At 42.3% G+C, this 23,251-nt stretch overlaps 1 protein-coding gene across 3 annotated transcripts in view; it reads left to right on the forward strand.

Annotated features, from left to right (window-relative positions):
- amacr (alpha-methylacyl-CoA racemase) overlaps positions 1 to 15,088 on the forward strand; it is a 112,175-nt gene extending 97,087 nt beyond the window's left edge. For all 3 annotated transcript variants that reach the window (XM_041198713.1, XM_041198781.1, XM_041198867.1), the window contains one exon: positions 14,405 to 15,088. In XM_041198713.1, the coding sequence (XP_041054647.1) occupies positions 14,405 to 14,814 (410 nt within the window). In that variant the 3' untranslated portion in view covers positions 14,815 to 15,088. The remainder of the gene's footprint in view (positions 1 to 14,404) is intronic.
- Positions 15,089 to 23,251: the final 8,163 nt, after the last annotated feature.

Below are 23,251 nucleotides of genomic sequence, written 5' to 3' on the forward strand. Positions count from 1 at the left end.
TTATGCTCCCCCCACCCCCACTAGAGCTATTCCTTGTGTACCCTACTATCCATTCTTAATTAGCACATTCATTTAGATATATATCACCAACTTCAACACCTATGTGTTCTTTTGTTCTGTGACATCTTTTGATGATCTGCTTCTATCACTGCTTGCTTGTCCCTACAACCACACCCCCCACCCCTCCACTTCTCTCCCCCCACCCAACCACGCCCACCCCCCCCCCACACACACACCTTAAAACAGCTTATATTTCACCCCTTCCTTGGATTCACCTAGTTCTGTCGAAGGGTCATGAGGACTCGAAACGTCAACTCTTTTCTTCTCCGCCGATGCTGCCAGACCTGCTGAGTTTTTCCAGGTAATTCTGTTTTTACTCTGGGATTTGAACCACTCAGCATGCACAGGAGGATATAACTGTGGGCTGGACCTCATTTGTTCATTGGACCATATCTTGGCACCACCACCATACATAACTTGGGAGTACTTCATGCTGGTACTGTTGGAAAATTGGAATGGTAATTGTAGGTCTCCCTAGTCGCTTACTAAAAGGTTAAAAGATTTGTGACTCAAATGAAGGAGACGTTAACAACAATGACAATGTTCTGAACTTTTCACATTAACTAATAAGTTCTTTTGTAATGAAGATTTGGAGACCTCAACAAATCTGATATTAATTTTCAAATGGCAGAGTTCAATATTTCAGACACTTAATCCGAACTACGTTATCATAATTCAATGGTTTCAACTGTTTCAATTAACATGTTAATAAGCATGTAATTTAGGAACTTGTGATTTACAAAAAAATCGCACAAGTGTAATTATTTGTGTAATTTGAGAGTACTTAAACATATTTGATGGCAGAAGCAAAAAAAAGCATTGCAATATTAATATATTAATGTTTCATAAATAGCTTTGATGATTATTCATAGGAGCTAATCATCAGTCTGTTCTTAATTATATTTATTTAAAATATTAAATGTTTGGTATGGAAAATATCAAGTTGTTCATATGCATTGAATAAACCAACTTTCTATACTTGTTCTTAATAGTATGTATGCAGCAAAACATTTATGTGACATGCTTTTGGTTATCACTGGGGCGTAAGCTGACAGGAATGTTGAAGTGGTTAATATGGGTGTTATGGCAGAATGCTTTGCCTTTTTTAAAGTTTGTTTTTGGGACGTAGGTGTTGCTAGCAAAGACAGAATTTATTGCCCATTGCTAATTGCCCTTGAGAAGCTGTTGGTGAGACATTACCTTGAACCGCTACAGTACATTTTTTTTTTATTTGTTCCCTGGGATGTGGACGTTCCTGGCTAAGCCAGCATTTATTGTCCTTCCCTTGTTGGATGGCATTTAAGAGTCAACCACATTGCTGTGGGTCTGGAGTCACATGTAGGACAGACCAGGTAGGTTTGGCAGATTTCCTTCCCTGAAGGACATTAGTTGGGTTCAATATACATCAGTCATTTCATGGTTATCATCAGACTTTTAATTCCAGATTTTTATTGAGTTCAAATTTTACCATCTGCTGGGGAGGGATTTGAAGCCGGATCCCCAAAGCATTAGCCTGGGTGTCTGGATTACTAGCCTGGTGACAATACCACAACGCTTCTCCCTTTCCCTCCCACAGTACACCCACAGTGCTGTTAAGGAATGAGTTCCAGGATTTTGACGCACAATATAGAAGAAGTAGTTGTATTGTTCCAATTCAGGATGATGAGTGACTTGGAGAAGAACTTGCAGGTGATGATGTTTTCATCTTGTCCTTGTCCTTCTATGTGGTAGCAGTTGTGAGTTTGGAAGATGCTGTCAAAGGAGTCTTGGTGAGTTGCTGCATCTTGTAATGATACATGGCTGCCACTGTGTTTTGGTATTGGAGGTAGTGAATGTTTCAGGTGGTGAATGGGGTACCAAACTGACACACGTCCGATGTTACCGAGCGTTACTTTACGCAAGTTTGATCATTCGAAACTGAACCAAAGCCTGATTGCAGTCTTGTTGATTTATTAAAGACCATAAGACATAGGAGCAGAAATTGGGCCATTCTGTCCATTGAGTCTGCTCCGCCATTCAATCATGCCTGATAAGTTTCTCAACCCCATTCTCTCGCCTTCTCCCCGTAACCTTTGATCCCCTTACCAATCAAGAACCTATCTATCTCGGTCTTAAATATACTCAGTGACCTGGCCTCCACGACATTCTGTGGCAAAGAATTCCATAAATTCACCACTCTCTGGCTAAAGAAGTTTCTCCTCATCTCTGTTCTAAAAGGTCTTCCCTTTACTCTGAGGCAGTGCCCTCAGGTCCTGGTCTCTCCTACTAATGGAAACATCTTCCCCACGTCCACTCTATCCAGGCCTTTCAGTATTCTTTAAGTTTCAATCGGATACCCCCTCATTCTTCTAAACTCCATCGAGTATAGACCCAGAGTCCTCAAATGTTCCTCATATGTTAAGCTTTTCATTCCTGGGATCATACTCATGAACCTCCTCTGGACCCTCTCCAGGGCCAGCACATCCTTCCTGAGATACGGGGCCCAAAATTGCTCACGATATTCTAAATGTAGTCTGACCAGAGCCTTATAAAGCCTCAGCATCACATCCCTGCTTTTATATTCTAGTCCTCTCGAAATGAATGCCAACATTGCATTTGGCTTCCTAACTACCGACTCAACCTGCAAGTTAACCTTAAGAGAATCCTGGACTAGGACTCCCAAGTCCCTTTGCACTCCAGATTTCTGAATTCTCTCCCCATTTAGAAAATAGTCTATGCCTCTATTCTTCCTACCAAAGTGCATGATCTCACACTTCCCCACGTTGTATTACATCTGCCACTTCTTTGCCCATTCTCCCAACCTGTCCAAATCCTTCTGCAGCCTCCCCGCCTCCTCAATACTACCTGTCCCTCCACCTATCTTTGTATCATTTGCCAACTTAGCCAGAATGCCCTCAGTTCCTTCATCTAGATCATTAATGTATAAAGTGAAAAATTGTGGTCCCAACACTGACCCTTGCAGAACTCCACTAGTCACTGGCCACCATCCTGAGAAGGACCCCCTTATCCCCACTCTCTGCCTCCTGCCAGACAGCCAATCTTCTATCCATGCTAGTACATTGCCTCGAACACCGTGGGCTCTTATCTTACTGAGCAGTCTCCTGTGCGGCACCTTGTCAACGGCTTTCTGGAAGTCCAAGTAGATAACATCCATTGGCTCTCCTTTGTCTAACCTGCTCGTTACCTCCTCAAAGAAGGGGTTTGTCCTTTGAATTCTAATAAGTAGCACTACATATACTCACCTATAAGACGGCCTATTTCCAAGTCAATCCCCAATCTTCACCACTCTCCCAACTTCTAGCCATAAACCCTTAAATAACAGGAGAGCAAAGTGGGAGATCTATAGTCAAAAAACACCAAATTCTACAGAAGCTCTCATTGCACACAAAGTTCTAAACTTCACAACTTCCTGGCTTTCTTTTTCCAACCCATCAGTTCTCAGTCTCCTGTTCCCTCTCTGTTATTCCTACTCCCTTACTTCTCAATTGTGTTGGTTCAATCTGCATCAATGCCTGATAAAGTTACTGCACCTTACAATCAAATTTCCTGCTCCTTTTGGAGTTGTGTGAATTATGAGGTGACAAAAGAGTTCAGGAAATGTAATTTTAATGTGAGGATTATTCTTCTCAGCTGCCTTGTAAGTGCTGTACAAGCCATCTTAGGGAGCAGCTATCATTTGAGTGGAATGAGCATTAATGTTTGCCAGAGGCCTGCTTTCTGCTTGCCAATCATAGTAAAAAAATATGCTTCAAACAGTTTACCTGCCCTGTGCTTGATGATGGCTTTTTGATGAAGGTGTGTTTTGTAATACCTTTTGACAAATAAAATTTTGCAGCTTTGAAAAATGAGTATAAGGCCCAAAGGCAATTTTGTCATTTTACCACATGTGATGCAATTGATCCACAATTGAAGCCTAAATTACTCTTCATGTAAACAGTAAGGCCATTATAATTCATATTAGAAAAGTTATTTCAATTAATTTCATGCTTTACGTAGAGGATGGAAAAGCTTATTTAATCCTTATGCTATGGCAATGGAAGGTGTAAAGGTGTTCTGAAGTTACTTTATTTAGACATGAGATCAAAAGGGAATTGTAGGAACATGAGTGTAGAAATTATTTTGGGATATGAAGTTTCATGGAGCTAAGCTTCAGGTCCCTTTGTGAATAATGACTTCAGAATAAATTGAACTGAACAAACAAGGTATTTTAAACCCCAAAAGTTTTTGCCATTTTAAACTTTCCAGACATAACATGCTACTAATATGATTGAGTAAGCGCAAGGCCTTCCCTTTCAACGTTGGTCGTAAAACCAACTTGAAGCATTGTTAGGAGAGAACAAAATATGGTTGTTACTATATTGCTGATATTATTGCCCTGGTAATATCTATGGGAAATTTAGTCAGAAGACATAGTTAACAAATCTGCATCTGAGAAAAGTTGTACAGTTATGGAAATATCCTTTAATATTGTATAAAGCTCCTGCCACCACTGCTCCCTTTAAACTGCATGGGTGCATGGCCACATAGCAATCCAAAACACTTTTGCAAGGTCCCACATGACAGACCAGCCAGAAATTTAAAAGGGAAATTAGAAAGTGGGATCTAATATTGACTGAGACAGGAAGCAAAAGATTACAGTCAGTGTACTTTTGTGACTGGAAGGCTATTTCCAGTGAGGTTCCTCAGGGTTCAGTTCTGGCTCCCTTCCTCTTGGTGGTATATATCTTGATTTAGAGCAACATTAGGGGGCATGATTAAGAAGTTTGCAGATAATAAAATCTACCACACTGCCATTTTTTGTAACGAGGAAAGCTGTAGACAGCAGGAGAATGTCAATGGACTGGTCAGAGAAGTGGCAAATGGAATTCAGTCTGGAGCAGTGTGAGGTAATGCATTTGTGGAGGACAATCAAGAAGCAAGGAATACGCAATAAATGGTAAGATTCTGAGAAGTGTAGAGGAACAGAGAGATCTTGAAGTGTATGTCTACGGATCTCTGAAGGTGGCAGGACAAGTAGATAAGGTGGTCAGAAAGACATACGGGACATTTTCCTATATTGACCGAGGCATTTTTTTTCTCTGTCTCATGGGATGTGCGCACCGCTGGCAAGACCAGAATTTGTTGCCCGTCCTTAATTGCCCTTGAACTGAGTAGTTTGCTAGGCTATTTCAGAGGGCAGTTAATAGTCAACCACACTGCTCTGGGTCTGGAATCAGATGTAGGCCAGACCAGGTAAGGGCAGCAGATTTCCCTTCCCTAAAAGGACATTAGTGAACCAGATGGGTTTTTAAAATAATCATTGATAGTTTCATCATCACCATTGCTGAGACTAGCTTTTTATTCCAGATTTATTAATTGAATTTAAGTTCCGCAGCTGTCTTGGTGGGATAAGTGCCATAACCAAAAGCTATGGACCAGGAATTGGAAAATTTGATCATGCTGGACAGCCAGCACAGACGCGATGGCTCATATTGCTACCTCCTGTATTGAAAATTTCTTTTAATTTTATGAGGCAGCAGATTTAACCATAGGTTCATTCCACTCACATACTTTGACTGAAAGATCAAGAGATGTAGATTTTATCAAACCATTTGCTATTTCAGAATTCTGTTATTTACTGTGGGAGCTTACCATACCGGTTTGCATTAATTTGGAAGAAAAAGTTATCATTAACAATGCAGTTAGTATTGTTATAATTTTGAAATATTTTTCCCTGTGGTAATATGTTTGTCTGAATACCATCTCAGCAGATAACCACATGATCTTGCAGCTGACTCCAGTTGTTGGATAACTGACCTTATTCTCAAACAGTTATGCGTATTTATCAGAAATGGAATGTGAGTTCTTTAGCAGGAAAGGTCACTACTGAGTTCCGAAGAAGTCACAATGGACTTGAAATGTTAACTCTGTTTTTCTTTCTCCACAACTGTTGCCAGACCTGTTGAGCTTTTCCAGCACTTTCAGTTTTTATCTGAGATCACAATACTTAGCTGTGTTAACAGACAATCCATCTTTCCATTGTTAAACAGTAATTCCAGGTTCGAATTTGTCATGACCCATGTTGGGAGATTAGTTATAGTAATGCCAGTGTGAAGCCAAAACAGTGCAAGACTACAAGAGGTATTTTTCTAATTTATTCATGGGATGTGAGCATTACTGGCAAGGCCAGCATTTATTGCCTATCCGTAATTATGCTTGAGAAGATAGTACTGAACAGCCTTATTGAAATGCCTGCAGCCCATGTGCCGAAGGCACTCCCACGGTTCTGGAAGCTGGAGCTCAGGATTTCTGAGCTTGAGGGGCTCACTGCGCAGAGGAATCACTGCGGAGCATCAGAGTTTCCTAGAGCGTACGTTCCAGGAGATGGGCACCCGGCAGGCAATGGGGGTTCAGGATAATATATGGGTGCCTATCTGGAAGAGTAAGAAGAGGCAAGAAGTGCAGAATTCCTTGGAGTGTGCACCTCTCACAAACTAGAACAGCATTGGAGACTGCTGGGAATGATGGCATCTTGAAGGAGTGCGCCCCTAACCAAGCTGTTCCAGTACTGGCACCTACCCAGCTATGTGGGAAATTGCCTGGGTAAGTCCTGTACATAAAAAGCAGGACAAATCCAATCCAGCCAATTACTGCCCCATCAATCTACTCTCAATCATCAGCAGAGTAATGGAAGGGGTCATCAACAGTGCTATCAAGCGGCACTTGCTTAGCAATAACCTGCTCACTGACGCCCAGTTTGGGTATTGCCAGGGCCACTCAGCTCCTGACCTTATTACAGTTTTGGTTCAAACATTGACAAAAGAGCTGAACTCATGAGGTGAGGTGAGTGTGACTGCCCTTGACATCAGGGCCACATTTGACTGAGTGTGGCATCAAGGAGCCCTAGCAAAACTGGAGGCAATGTGAATCAGGGGAAAAACTCTTCACTGGTTGGAGTCATACCAAGCACAAAGGAAAATGGCTGTGGTTGTTGGGGGTCAGTCATCTCAGCAAAGAGTAGAAATTTAGTTCTAGGAGATTCCATAGTTGGGGGCCAGAGAAGTTTTCTGTAATTGTAATCTTGAGTCCCGCTTTGTGCGTTGCTTGGGTGAAGGATGTACATTTTTTTTATTCATTCATCGGGTGTGGGGTTCATTGGCTGGACCAGCATTTATTGCCCATTCCTAGTTGCCCTTCAGAAGCTGGTGGTGAGCTGCCTTCTTGAACCGCTACAGTCCATGTGGTGTAGGTACATCCACAATGCTGTTAGGAAGTGAGTTCTAGTTGACCCAGTGACAATGAAGGAATGGCGATACGTTTCCAAGTCAGGATGATAAGTGACTTGGAGGGGAACTTCCAGGTGGTGGTGTTCCCATCTATCTGCAGCCCTTGTCCTTCTATTACAGAGAGGGTGCAGAATATTCTGCAGATGGAAGGGAGTGAGAGAAAAGTTGAGGTACGTGTCAGTACCAACAACAAAGAGAAAACAGGTATTGAGGTCCAATGGTCAGATCTTCAGGTGCTAGGGAAGAAGTCAAAATGTAGGACCTCGAAGGTCCCTCTGGATTATTCCCAATGCCACATGCTAGTGAGAGTAGAAACCTACACCAGATGGACTGTGGTTCAAGACAGCAGCTCACCACCACCTTCTCCATGGCAGTTAGGTTGAGCAACAAATGCTGGTCTTGCCAGAGACGCTCACTGCCCATGAAAGAATTAAGAGAAAGGGAGGATCAAGGCATGGCTTAAGGTATGGTGCAGGAAGGAGGGCTTCAGATTCTTGGGGCATTGGGTTGCACCTCAACAAGACTGAGACCAATGTGCTTGTGACAAGATTTACTTGTGTGGCTGGGGAGGATATAAATTAAATTGGCAAGGAGGATGGGTACCAGCATGTAGAAGTGAAAAACAGGATTAAAGTCCACAAAGGAGTAAACTTTTTGGATAGTACTAGAGAAGGAAATAATACCATAATAGGAGCAGACTAAGAAGGCCTATGAAGAATACAAGAACAAGTTTACAATGCATGTATGTAAATGCACTGTGTGTTGAATAAGGTTGGTGAACTATAAGCACAAAGCACTGTGTGGGAATATGATGTAGTAGCAATAACGGAAATGTGGCTTGAAAATGCTGAGGACTGGACACTTAATACTCAAGGATACAAAGTGTTCACAAAAGTTAGGGAAGGAAAAAGGGAGGTGGAATAGTAGTACTGATTAGCCAAGACATTGTAGTTTTGGATAGAGAGGATGTCCTTGAAGGGGCACAAAACAAATTCATTTGGTTAGAATTGAAAAGCACTAAGGATATGATCATAAAAACAAAAAAACTGCGGATGCTGGAAATCCAAAACAAAAACAGAATTACCTGGAAAAGCTCAGCAGGTCTGGCAGCATATGATCATGGTACTGGGGGTATTCTATAGGCCTTCAAATAGTGTGAGTGACAGAGGAGAAAATCTGCAGGGAAGGAAATCACAGATGTGCAAGAACTATAGAGTGGCGATATTCAGATCTTAGAGGGTGATATGTGTTTATTGACAAAGGGCAAGACTAGATGGGATGAGAGTACTTTGCATCAATGTTTACCAAGGAAGAGTTTGGAAAGAAATTGGCTTAAAGACAGAAAACAGCGAGTCATGGTAAATGGTTATTTTTCAAACTGGAGTATGGCAGACAGTAGTGTTCCCCAAAGTTCAATGCTGGGACCTCAACATTTTTTGATATATAAATTATGTATTTGGGGGTAATATATTAGTATGGATGTAGGACAGGTTAACGTATAGGAAGCAAAGAGTAGACCTAAATGGGGCATTTTCAAGTTGGCATCCTGTGACTAGTAGAGTGCCGTAAAGATAAGTGTTGGGCCTCAGCTATTTACAATCTATATTAACGACTTTGAAGATTAGTTTGGGAATTTATTTTGATATTTCGGAAAATATATTTATTTAATTAATCACCTCAACCTTTTCAGGGTTAAATTCCATCTGCCACTTATCTGCCCATTTGACCATCCCGTCTATATCTTCCTGTAGCCCAAGACACTTAACCTCACTGTTAACCACCCAGCCAATCTTTGCGTCATCCGCAAACTTACTAATCCTACCTCCACGTAGTCATCTATGTCATTTATATAAATGTCAACTAATATGGGACCCAGCACAGATCCCTGTGGTACACCACTGGACACTGCTTCCAGTCACTAAAGCATCCTTCTGTCATCACCCTCTGCCTCCTACAACTAAGCCAATTTTGAATCCACCTTATCAAATTACCCTGTATCCCATGTGCATTTGCCTTCTTTATAAGTCTCCTATGTGGGACCTTGTCAAAGGCTTTGCTGAAATCCATACAAACTACATCAGCTGCACTACCCTCATCTACACACCTGGTCACCTCCTCAAAAAATTCAATCAAATTTGTTAGGCATGACCTCCCTCTGACAAAGCCATGCTGACTATCCCTGATCAAAGCTTGCCTCTCCAAGTGGAGATAGATTCTCTCCTGCAGAATTTTCTCCAATAGTTTCCCTACCACTGACGTGAGACTCGCTGGCCTGTAGTTCCCTGGTTTATCTTTACAACACTTCTTAAATACTGGAACCACATTAGCTGTTCTCCAGTCCTCTGGCACCTTCCCCGTGGCCAGAGAGGAATTAAAAATTTAGGTCAGAGCCCCTGCGATCACCTCCCTTGCCTCCCTCAGCAGCGTGGGACACAAATCATCCTGACCTGGAGATTTGTCCACTTTTAAGCCTGCCAACACTTCCAATACCTTGTCACTCCCTATATAAATTTGCTTAAGAACCTCGCAGTCTCTCTCCCCGAGTTCGATACCTTCATCCTCATTCTCTTGGGTGAAGGCGGACGTGAAGTATTCATTCAACCCTCTAGCGATGTCCTCTGGCTCCACCCATAGATTGCCCTCTTGGTCCCTAATGGGCCCTACTCTTTCCCTGGTTATCCTCTTCCCATTGATATAGAATATCTTGGGATTTTCCCTACTTTTATCAGCCAGAGCTTTCTCATATCCCCTCTTTGCTCTCCTAATTGCTTTCTTAAGCTCCACCCTGAACTTTCTGTACTCCACTAATGCCTCTACTGATTTGCTTCCCTTGTACCTGCTAAAAGCCTCTCTTTTTCTTCTCATCGTAACCTGAATATCTCTAGAGGGAACTTGTTGAGTCTGTACCCTCCCCATTTCCTTTTTGAACAACCCGCACTGTTCCTCTGTAGATTTCCCCACAAGTAACTGTTCCCTGTCTACCTTGGCCAGATCCTGCCTTAATTTACTAAATTCCACTCTCCCCCAATCCAAAATATTTTTTTGCAACTTGTCGATTTCTTTGTCCATAACAAAGTTAAACTGTACCATGTTGTGGTTGCTATCATTAAAATGCTCGTCCACCACCACCTCAGCCACCTGTCCAGCTTCATTGCCCAGAATTAGGTCCAGCACTGCGCTGTCCCTTGTTGGACCCTCTACATGTTGACCTAAAAAGTCCTCCTGTACACATTTCAAGATATCCACTCCATCCAAGCCCTTAACATTATGTCTATCCCAATTAATGTTGGGAAAGCTGAAATCACCTGATATAATTACCCTATTGTTTTTACCAAATTGTGCATATATTTGCTCCCCAATTTCCCGCTATCTGGCGGTCTATAATAAACACCTAATAATGTGGTTGCCCCTTTTATATTCCTAAGCTCTACCCACAAAGCTTCATTCAAGCCCCCTCCAAGATATCATCTCTCCTCACTGCAGTACCTGACTCCTTAACTAATAATGTAATGCCTCCTCCTCTTTTACTCCCTCCCCTGTCTCGACTGAAGATTCTATATCCCGGAATGTTGAGCTGCCAAACCTGCCCTTCCCTCAACCACGTCTCAGTGATGGCTACTACATCACAATTCCACGTGTCAATCCTCACTCTTAACTCATCCGTTTTACTTGTAATACTCCTGGCATTAAAGTAGAGGCCATCCAGCCTTGCCTTACTCCCTTGAAGCCTATTGCAGCTGCACTCCCTCTTACTTGATTGTTTTACTGTATTATGATGTGTCCCTATTCTGCTAACATTCTGTGTCCCCTCCCCCTGCCGAATTAGTTTAAACTCCTCCCAGCAGCACTAGCAAACCCACCCGCAGGGATGTTAGTCCCGCTCTGGTTCAGATGTAGACTGTCCTGCTTGTACAGGTCCCACCTTCCCCAGAAAAGGTCCCAGTGATCCAGGAATCTAAAACCCTCCTTCCTGTACCAACTCTTAAGCCATATATTCATCCACGCTATTCTCCTATTTCTGAGCTCACTAGCACGTGGCACTGGGAATAATCCAGAGATTACAACCCGAGAGGTCTTACTTTTTAATCTACTGCCTAACTCCCTGAATTCTTGATGCAAGACCTCATCCCTTTTTCTACCTATGTCATTGGTACCAATATGTACCATGACCTCTGCCTTATCACCCTCCCACTTCAGGATGCCCTGCAGCCGTCCAGTGATATCCCGGACCCTGGCACCAGTGAGGCAACATACCATCCTGGAGTCACGTTGACAGCCACAGTACTGCCTATCTGTTCACCTGACTATAGAATCCTCTATTACTATTGCCCTTCCTCCCCTCCTGTACAGACAGGCTGCTTGTGGTGCCAAGAAGCTTGGCTCTGTCTGCACTCCCTGGAGAAACCAGGGCCCTCATCAGCCTCCAAAACGGAATATCGATTTGCAAGCAGGACCCCAGGGGACTTCTGAACTACCTGCCTGTTTCTCTTGGACTGCCTGGTGGTCACCCATTCCCTTCCTTCCTCCAATCCCTTCATCTGCAGTGTGACCACCTCTCCACATGTGCTATCCACGATGCTCTCAGACTCGTGGATGCTCCACAGTGTCCCCAGCCACCATTCCAGCTCTGAAACCCGAGCTTCCTGGAGCTGCGGCTGGACACACTTCCTGGACACATGCCGGTCCCAGGCACTGGAAATGTCCCCAGCTTCCCACATGGAGCACACCACGGCTTTGAGCTCTCCTGCCATGACTTATCCCTTTAAGTTAAACCTTTTAAGTCAATTACTCTAGGGCCCTTCTTTCCTGATCCTCGTTACTGCAAATATACAAACTGTAAACCACAAAAGGACCTTAAACTATAAGCAATTAAAGAAGTAAATACCTTACCCACTACTTACCAGTGATTCCTTTCCCTTGTAGCCTCTCCTGCTGCAGGACGCACTGAAGTTTTAAGAAGTTGGATAGCAAGAAAAAATTGCAAAGAGCACCTCGTCCCCTCAGGATGAGCTCTCTCCCCTGTTTGTGTGCAAGCACACTGTAGTGTGCTTCTCGATAGTCCCTTTCTTAAATAGAGCTGAGTTGACTCACCACTAGTTAAGCTTCAAATAGTAATTAACATCTAATCAGGCTTCAGGTGATTGACAGTTAACTGTCCCACAGTTAGCTGAGTCAGCTACCTTACCAACCTTTTAACTAGACTACTGAACTTACAAAAATTAAAGAGAAAGACTTACCAGTTCAATTCCCACTTTGCACCAAATTCTAAATACCCACTCTGGATGTGCCCCACTCAGGCTGTGCTCTCTCTCCTGTTCTTGTGATGTGAGGCTGAGTAAATTGGGACATTATTCTCTCAAGTTTAGAAGATTGAGAAGAGATCTTATTGAAACCTACAAGATTCTGAAGGGGCTTGACAGGGTAGACACTGAGACATTGTTCCTGCTGGTCGGGGAATCTAAAACGTGGGGCTCAGTCTCAGTGTAAGGGGACAATCATTTAGGACTGTGATGAGAATATTTCTCACTTAAAGGCTGTGAATCTTTGAGTTCCCTATCCTAAAGGGTTGTGGATAGTCCATTGTTGGGTATATTTAAGGTTTAAGTGGACGGATTTTTGGCCTCAGGAAATCGAGGTATATGGGACAGGAAATTGAAGTTGGATTCTAAGATCAGTCATGATCATATTGAATGGTAGAGCAGGCCTGATGAGTCTTCTGATCCTATCTCATGCTCTTGTGTTCAAGAGCCAAGGAAATTTAACGTGGGGAATTTGAAGTGATGCATTTTGTTGGAAAATCATGGAAAAGCAATATAAACTAAAGGGTACAATTTTAAAGGGGTTGTAGGAGCAGAGAGACGGGGGGTATATGTACACAAATTGTTGAAGGTGGTAGGACAGGTTAAGAAAGATGTCAAAAAGGCACCTGTATAAAATATTTGTTCGGCCTCACCTGAAATGGTGTGTCCAATTCTGGACAGCAAACTTTAGAAAGGAAATTAAGGCTATAGAGGGGGTGCAGATAAGATTTACTAGAATGTTTCCATGAACAAGGGACTTCAGCTATGAGGATAGATTGGAGAATCTAGGGTTGTTCTCCTTGAAGAAAAGGTTGAGAGCAGATTTCAGACCAATGCTCAAAATCATATGAGGTCTATAGCGTAGATAGAGAGAAACCATTCCCAGTGGCAGAGGAGTCAAAAACCAGAGGTCCCAGATTTAAAGTGAATGGTACAAGAACCAAAGGCAATATGAGAAAAGATTTTTTTACACCATGAATGATTCGGATCTGGAACACACTGCCCAAGAATGTGGTGGAGAGAGATTTAATCATGGCCTTCAAAAGAGAAATAAAACTTGAGAGAAAAAAATGCACGGCTACAGTGAAAGGGTGTGGGACTAGGTAAATTGCTCTTGCAGAGAACCAACATGGGCTCAGCGAGCTGAATGGCCTCCTTTGCTGTAGCCTATGATTTCTGTCTCTGTGGGTTACCCGCTTGGTGTCATTTTCCTTGTACAGAGCAGAAAGAAATTCTTCCCCTGGTTTGGCTGAAAAATCTGGAAATTTCCTAGAAATCTGGATCACCCACGTTTCTGTAATTTCTGAGATTCTATATGACCAGTCTTAGTTGCAGGTAGAGAGCCAAGTCTTAGTGACAACTGAACAGTACAAGCACTGGGCTTTCCAGCCAGGATCGCCCTTCTCATCTTGGCTTACTAGGTAGTACTCTCGCCTCTGAGTCAGATTGTTCTGGATTTAAGCCTCACTGTGGACTTGAGCACATGATCTTGATGGACACTCAAGTGTACTACTGAAGGAGTCTCAACGCTGCAGCATTCCCTCAGTACTGCATTCACATTTCAGCCAAGAGTTTTGAAATTTAACAGAGGCCTCTAAGTGCCTACTTAGAGCAGAGAGTCTCCTGGTATTTATCACTTTTTAAAAAAAAAAACCCTTCAAAGTGAGTTCATTCTGAATTAAAGGTAAGGATTATTTTTATTTTCTGACCTAGATTTGGTGGTTTCTCCTCGTGTAATTGATCCTGTGACTAACTGCTGCTTTCTGTGTGTCTTTGTAGGTCTCAGCTTGGATTCCACCAAACTCCCCCCTCAGATGAGCCAGTCAGACTGGCCAGAGTTGAAAAGAACTTTTACGGAAGCATTTGCTGCAAAGAGCCAAGAACAGTGGACTAAGATCTTTGATGGAACTGATGCTTGTGTGACTCCTGTTTTGTCTTTCCAAGAAGCTTTCAGTCATCCACATAATCAAAAACGAGGATCTTTTAATACTGATGTGGATGGACAAGTCAGTCCTAGGCCAGCTCCTCTCCTGTCCCGGACTCCAGCCATTATCAGCTTAGAAAGAGACCCAGAAGTTGGAGAGCACACACAACTTGTGCTGACTGAATATGGTTTCACTAAAGAGCAGATAAATAAGCTGCAGTCTAATGGGATTATTGAATGTAACACACCAAAATCTCATTTGTAACAGAAATGTATGTGTATTATTTTATATTATTATGGTAATAAAATGTTGGTAATGAGAAAAATGAAAAATATAGTGGCAAATCATTTCATTGGTACTAAGGCACAACATTTTATTACCATAATAATATAAAATAATACAAATACAAATCGAGAAATTGAGCCAAATGTTATCTTACATAAGCATCAACACAAAACAAATTAACTTCTCATATGCTTAAAAAAAAGCTCTAGATTGGGAAAGATGAAATTAAAAGAGCAAGATATTCACTTCTGCACGTCATGGTCGAGAATTTTGTTCATTTAGCCACAGTTTTTAAGATGTCAATTTGGATTCCAGAGCCTCCATTATTGCAAGCGGGAAGCGCATGCTCATTTCCAGCAATGGTGTGTCACTTGCTACACTTGCAAATAGGAGACCTATGAACTATTTAAAGCCCCCACTGCTGGCGCAGCTGCACTTGGGCAAAACAGGTCTGCATGCAACCTCAGACTGCCCATTAAGCTGCAAACAACATGGTATGATAAAAAATATTGACCTGAATGTAGAGCCAGGAGGATCAGTAGCTCATTTACCCTATGATTGTTGCCTCTCTTTCCAAACTTCCTGACCTGATAGAAACAGGGACCAAGGCCCAGTATTGGGGAGGATAGCGCAAGCATTGTGTCTGTGCTTCCTCTTGCAAAAACAAACCAAAATCCATCCCACTGCCCTACCTTCTCTCTCTCGCTATCTGTTTTGGCTGTCTTTTTAAAATTCATTCTGGGGATATGGGGTGCTGGTAAGGCCCAAACTTGGTGCCTATCCTTAGTTTTCCAATAATCTGGCGATGGACCTGCTTGAGCCACTGCAGATTAGTTAAGATGCAGCCACAATGATGTTAAGTAGAGAAATCCAGAGTTTTTAGCTCAGTAGCAAAGAAAGAATGACTATGTACCCGGACATGACTCCTGCCACTGGAGAGTTTCTCCCCCAATCCTTATTGTCTTCGGTTCAGACTCCTTGGTGCCACATTTGGTCAATGTTACCCAGCGCATCTCTGGAATTTAACCTCTATACCCACATTTGGAGCAAAACTGGTAATGAGTTCTGAAGCCAGGTAGTCCTGGAGACTGAGCATCAGTGAGACAGTTATTGGTGAGTGCCACTTGGTAGTATCGTCATTGCCCCACACTTTGTCAATGAATGAGAACAGGCTGATAGGACAGTAATCATTTAGCCACCAATTGCACGTGAAGGTATAATTCCAAATCTTTGTTTTTGCTGTTTGTGATCATTAGAAACTGATTGTCCCTTGTCATGTGAGCTTTGATTTTGAGTCATAGGAAAATTGGGACTGCACATACCCATGTGCACGCAGAGGAAGCGCAAACAGCTCCGGCCAAAATGGATTTACCGACACACTTTTCTCTGTTCAAATAAGTTCCCTGTACATGGATATATTGTGCAAGGAGGTAAGCCTCAAACTGTTTAGCTGCTTGCAGAAAAAGTGGACAGCCAGCAGCTTTAGCAGGGCTGTACCTAGACCTCACAAAGGAAATATTTCTTGGCTGCCGTTTAAAGCTGGGGGAAACTCTTCAGAATTCAGTTTCGATGTGTTTGAGGTGCTAATGGTGAATACGTAGGATCCACTGCAGTCACACTCAAACTTCATGGTAAAAGATCATTTGGGAAGTAACTGCTATGTCCAGATCAGGCAGACCTGAGAACAAAACAAGGTGTGAAAGGTTCTATGGCATCAGACATACTAAAGTAAGAGTTTTTGTTTCAGCATGCTTGCATGCTCCTGCATGAAAGCCACCTCCACAATGTAACTAATCTTAAGCATTTAGCCTGAGAAAGGTTCCTTATTAACCTACTTTCTATCTGCGAACAAACATTTAACAGGTCTATTGTTTGCATTTTTTTTACTTTTGGGAAATTGGGATATCGAATTGGAGGGCTCGTTCATCAACCTATGCACATTAACCAGCACCCGTCCGCTACCTCAGAATATTTGACTGTGGAGCCTGGATTTTTATCTACAAGAGCACATGGATCTGGCTGTCAGTGAAAGATTAAAACCGGTGAAATAAACGGCATGTCAAGAAGCCGACTGCAACCCGCTGACTTTTGCATTTCAGTCGAGCGCATCAGGTTGCGAGCAAGCAACACCCATGGGAGAGGCAGGTTGTCAATTATATGTTAGTTGCTCGTTTAGAGCGATACTGAAATTAAAAATAAAAATGCTGGGAAAACTCAGCAGGTCCAGCAGCATCTGTGGGGAGAGAGACAGATTTAATGTTTCAAGTCCGTCTGACTCTTCTTCAGAGCTAAATGGAGGTAGTAAAGAAAGTTGAAGAGTCTCATTATCTGATTCTTTACCTTTAGAACCAAAAGTAATGATTCTGTCTGTCTTTTTCAAGACTTTACACACACTGCCACCTTTAATGACTTTAATAAGATTAAGAATGTTTAATTGTTTAGTCACCCCAGGCTGCCCACCAACAGCCACCCCCTCAACGACCCCCACTGCCCCTGCTGCACTTCTGCTGCTGCTGGCCCACAAGGAAGCCTAATATAAAATGTAAAAATTTACTGTCTGGGCCTCTTCCACCCCATGCTCCATCTCGTCACAGGCCTGGTGGGGAAGTGGTCACTATTCCACTGCTCAGGCCTCCAATTAAAACTGCAGATTGAGTCCTTATAACGACAAGTTATCTTGTCCTGTTTGACAGAGCATATTAACATTTCAATGAAGTGGGAAGGCAGCTGGATAGGAGCATGTAAGTCTTTAAGTATTTTTAATTACCCCCTGTCAGGTTTCTGCTAGGCTGGGGGAGCTATTCCCCATGGGCTTGGGGGATCCAAATGCCAAGGTGTAAAGAAGGTCAGAGGCTTGCCTCTAGGGAACAGTGACCTGGCTGTGATTTTGCCCGAACTGGCCAATTAGTGGCTAAAGGGAGAACTCACCATCCAGTTTAGGACAGCAGGGGCTCTTGAAGCTGGAGGGCTAATAAGCAGCCAAAGCAGTTTTAAGGTATTCCCTCGCTAACTTTATAATGCATTAAGTAAAAAACAGCATCGATTGCTGAGCCACTATTGTGGAATGGAGCCCCTCCAGAGGATGGCGTATAGCTGCAGCGGAAGCCAGGCAAGCGGGGAGGGCCTCAAAGCTTCCAGCTCCCCGAGGCTTTGAGGTACTTGGAAGCTGACTGGAAAATACCAGGCCTTTAAACAGGTGTAAGAGGCCACCTGCCACTTTTGGGTGATGTAGTGGCAGTGAGCAGCAGCAGTTACTCTCATCTGGAATCCAGCACATTCCCATCTCCCTAGCATTCACAATACTCCCCTGACCAACACATCTTGCTGTCATACAAATTCCTTTCTCTCCATCTTCCTTCTCTATCTCAACAGGCCAAAGTCAAACTCACCCTCATTGCCCCCTCACCTCCTTTCCTCATAGTCACAATCCTCAAAAGTTCACCATCCATCCTCAGCAATCTTTTAAAAAAAGAACAGTTCACAAAAGTAGGTGGGAATGAGAGTTGTGAGGTGGGTCCAAAGGAATTTAGACAAGCTAGGTGAGTGGGTACAAACATGACCGTTGGAATATAATGTTGAAAAATGTGAAGTCATCCACTTTGGTAGGAAAAACAAATGCAGAGTATTTTCTAAATTATAAGATTGTGTTGATGTCCAAAGGGACCTCAGTGTCCTTGTTCATGAGTTATGAACACTAAAAGGTAAGATGCAGGTACATTAAGCAATTAGGAAGGCAAATAGTATCTTTTTTTATTCATTAATGGGATGTGGGCTTCGCTGACTAGTCCAGCATTTATTTCCCATCCCTAATTGCCCTTGTTCAGAGAGCATTTTATGAGTCAACCATATGGTGTGGCTTGGAGTCAAATGTAGGCCAGGCCAGGTCAGGACAGCAGATTTCCTTCCCTAAAGAACATTAGCGAACCAGATGGGTTTTTATGACAATCGGCAATGGTTCCCAAGGTCGCCATCAGCCTTTTAATTCCAGATTTTTACTGAATTCAAATTTTACCATCTGCCATGGTGGGATTCAAACTTGGGTCCCCAGTGCAATACCAGTCCAGCAACAATACCACTATGTCACCACCTCCTCGTGTTGACCTTTATTGCAAGAGGATTTGAGTACAGGAATAAAGAAATTTTGCTGCAATCTTTTCGAGCCTTATTGAGACCACACCTGGAGTATTGTGTACAGTTTTGGTCTCCTTACCTATAAAGGTAGGATATACTTGCTATAGAGGGAGTGCAACAAAGCAGTTAGATGCTCTCCACCTTTTTCTGGCACCAGCTCCAGTCCTCCCTACAGTGGCATGTTGTGAAGGACACAGCAGACTGTAACAATCCTGGAAACCTTAGCTGGGGCATATTGTAGGGCACCTTCCGATCTGTCAAGACAGTAGAACCTAATTTTAAGCAAGCTAATGGTTTGCTCCATGGTGGCCCTGATGGTGGCATGGTTCTTGTTTAACCTCTCCTATGCCTCTGTGGTAGGGTTTCTCACTGGAGACATGTTTTGGTAAAGCTGAGTTATTTAAAAATCCCAGAGGGAAACTTAAAATTTAGGTTATGACACTTGTTTAAAGTAGTATGTTTGAGATGCAACTCTAAATTCAGGAATCAGACTACCTGTTCTCGAGAGGTTTTGTATTAAACTAAATGAAACATTTTATTAATTTACACAAGTTAAACACATACACATGGCTACAAATTACTACTATAACTTTTAACAAATTCCAAAACTAATCTCCATTAAGGCAACAGCAATCCATAGACTTAACCGGACACCAGGCAAAGCATTTTCACCTTACGATTTCAAAATTAGGTTATTTTCATTTTGGTTCCTGTGGAGACAGTTGTAGGCTTACAGCTACTTTGATCTTACATTTTTTTCTGCTCTGTACACATGAAAACTGCTGATGTTATACTAGCACAGCTCATTGAATGTAAATTCTCATTGTATCAGCAGCCTCTTTGAACTTCACCTCTCCAACAATAAAATCCCTTTCATAATTTTATTATTCATATAAACAAATTGCTTGGTCTTTCCTAGCTGGGTGCCAGATCTCACTCACCTTCTTGAATGCTCTACTCAAAAAATGCAGATGCACTCTACGTCTCTTACATCTCAAAATTAGTACACAAAGCACCCAGACTAGCTAGCTTTAATCCAACTAAGACATACCCACAGACTAAACCTTGATTTTAAAAGAAAAATATTTTCCAATAACACTGTAAACATTAATAGCTTCATGACAGGACATCAGCTAGATACTGTCTCTCAGAAGCCACTGTTGAGGCTGGTCTGCTGGAGAGAACATCTGAAGAACTTGAGACTGCCAAAATATTAAAGAGTCATCCCAGCTTCCTAACTTATGCAGACTTGCATGATGTTCTTGCGGTGGTCACGTACCAACTGCACATTAAGGGAACGGAAGCTCTTCCGATTGAACTGATGACATCATGAATGTCGCACATGTGCAGTCTACAACCTAGGCATGTGGAAATCTTCCGAGTAAAGCTCTGAGTTTGACTGGTCTTATCTGTTTCAAAGTGAATATAGTTTCACAAATAAAACTTGGTGACTTGGATGAAGAAGTTGTGGGTTGCAGATAGCAAGATCTTACAGCTATCGGCAGCAGATCCCTGAAAGGGATATGGGGGAGACAGTGGCATAATTGTAATGTCATTGGACCAGTAATCCAGAGGCCTAGGTTAATGCTCTGGGGACAGGGGTTCAAATCTTCCCACCACAGCAGTTGGTGGAACTTAAATTCAATTAATAAATATGGAATGTAAAGCTAGTTTCAGTAATGGTCACCATGAAACTATCATCAATTGTTGCCTTCTGAGGCACTATTGTTCCGAAAGGTCAAGGAAACTGATCCGTGGTCCTATGCTGAAGGCATTACCACTTTTGCAGTGTTGCCCTTTGTTTGACAGATACCATTACAAAGGACCAAGACAGAAAATGCTGGAAAAACTCATGTCTGGCAGCATCTGCGGAGAGAGAAACAGAGTTAACGTTTCAAATGTGTATGACTCATCTTCATTTATCATTAAAAAGGGTATTTTTTAATTAGGCAGCAAAATATACATGTCAGAAATGTTCACGTTATAAAGGATGGAACATATTGGGCCAGATTTTGCTGAAACTATTCTGGTGTCTGAATGATGCACACCGTTATTCATGTCTAAGTCAGCCAACAACTTGCGGTAAGGAAGCGATACCCCATGAATTCCAAATTGCCACAAGCTGGTGGATGATTTGCACCACTTCACTGTTACCTTTTTGAAAATGGCACCTTAGTTTCCCTGTGATTTTCATGAAGATGCTGCACAGTTGTGTTAAATCTCTCAGGTAGTAAATCATCATTGGTGATTTTAATTTTAAAACTTTTCTAATTTTTCTTTATGGTTTTAATCGAATATTCTTTTCCCCTTATTTCTCTTTCTGCACCTTTTTAAAAATTTGTTCATGGGATGTGGGCGTCACTGGCTAGGCCAGCATTTATTGCCCATCCTAATTTCCCTTGTTCAAAAGGTATTTAAGAGTCAACTACATTGCTGGAGTCACATGTAGGCCAGACCAGGTAAGATTTCCTTTCCTGAAGGACATTAGTGATCCAGATTGGTTTTTACAACAGTCGTTAATGGTTTCGTGGTCACCAGATTTTTACTGAATTCAAAATTCACCATCTGCAGTGGTGCGATTTGAACTCAGGCCCCCTGGATATCTGGAAAACTAGTCCAGTGGTAATACCACTATGACATCGCCTCCACTAACTCAGCCTATTTCTCCATCTTTCCACTGTTTATTTCTCCATCCTTTAATCACATTGGTTAAGGAGATACACTGTTTGTGTCATTCACAATATCCCAGAAGCTCTTCTGCCCTCACTGCAGCATTATCACCATGTACTCCAAAAAAAATTAAACCTTAAATGTGCAGGAACAAATCTAATTAAGCACGCTGTAAAGTGGCTCAATTCTGCAAAATCTGAGCTATTATATTTGGTATACGAAAAGAAATGAATCATTGATCCCTATTTCAAATGTGGGACAGCCACCTGCTGCTGCAGAATTAAGCCCACACTATTTAAATATCAGTGCTTTGGTAACACGTTACTCATCAGCTGGAAGCAGTATTTAGGAGGGCACCCACCAACACAGAGTAGGAATAAAAACAGGACAGGCAGGAAAAACTCAGCATGTCTGGCAGCATCTGTGGAGAGAGAAACAGAGTTAATGCTTTGAGTCTGAATGACTCTTCTTCAGAACTGAAGGGTGGTAGAAAGGAAGTGATGGATTTTATGCTGTTGAAGAGAAGGGTGGAGCAGGTAGAGCAAGATAGAACCTTGTATGTTTCAATGAGATCACCCCTTATTCTTCTAAGCTGCAGACAATACAGGTCCAATATATTAATAGGCAAAAACAAAAAGTGTTGGAAAAACTCAGCAGGTCTGACAGCATCTGGGGAGAGAAAAGCGTTAAAGTTAACTCTATCTTTCTCTCCACAGATGCTGTCAGACCTGAGTTTTTCTGGCATTTTTTGATGTTGTTTCAGGTCCAATATATTTTTGATTTAAACTTACAAGAAAGTATTTTTTGCGTCTTCTTAAAAAGCATTCAAGGGGTTAAAACACTTCTCTGAGGTACATCTTGTTGCGGTCAGTTGAGAGGTGTTTTGCAAGAGATGGGAAAAGGGGGAAATTATCCTACATCTCTCCCGTGTCCATAAAAATGGTTGAAGAAAACACCGGAGAGATAGACCCATTCTACTCAACCTCTTATATGACAATTTCTTCTCATCCATACATTGCATTCCTTCTAAAGTAGGTGTGTTTTCCTTAGGTTTGGAGATGAAAACTGTACTCGACAAGTGTGATCTCAACAAAGCTGTGTTCATTTTTAACAAGACTTCCTTACTCTTGTATTCCAATCCCCTTGCGATGAAGGCGAATTTTTGCTTAGTCAACTTGCTGTGATGCAGATGCAAGGATGCCTAGATCCCTCCATATACCACTGTTAACTGATATCTCACTTTTTAAAAATGATTTTGCTTTTCTTTCTACCAAAGTAGATCATTTCACATTTCTCCATATTAAACTCCACATACCACCTTCTTATCCACTCATTTAATCTATTTTCAGACACACTGGGGAGAATTTTATTTGAAAAGGAGGCAGTTTTATGTTGGGTGGCAGGGGGGTTAAAGCCAGAAAAATCTGATTCCAGACAGAAACCTGCTTCCAGCCCAACCAACTCCAGTTCTACCAGAAGCCAGAAGGTAGACAGGTAAGCCAACCCAACCCAATGAGATGGCTGGCAGCTTTGAGTATGATAAGGAGGTCTATAGCCTTATTGACATTCACCTTTGGACTTTTTCAGCTTCCTGTCGACTTTCCAAAGTCACAGG

This window comes from Carcharodon carcharias, chromosome 1 (genome assembly GCF_017639515.1).
Source record: "Carcharodon carcharias isolate sCarCar2 chromosome 1, sCarCar2.pri, whole genome shotgun sequence".
NCBI classification, from domain to species: Eukaryota; Metazoa; Chordata; class Chondrichthyes; order Lamniformes; family Lamnidae; genus Carcharodon; species Carcharodon carcharias.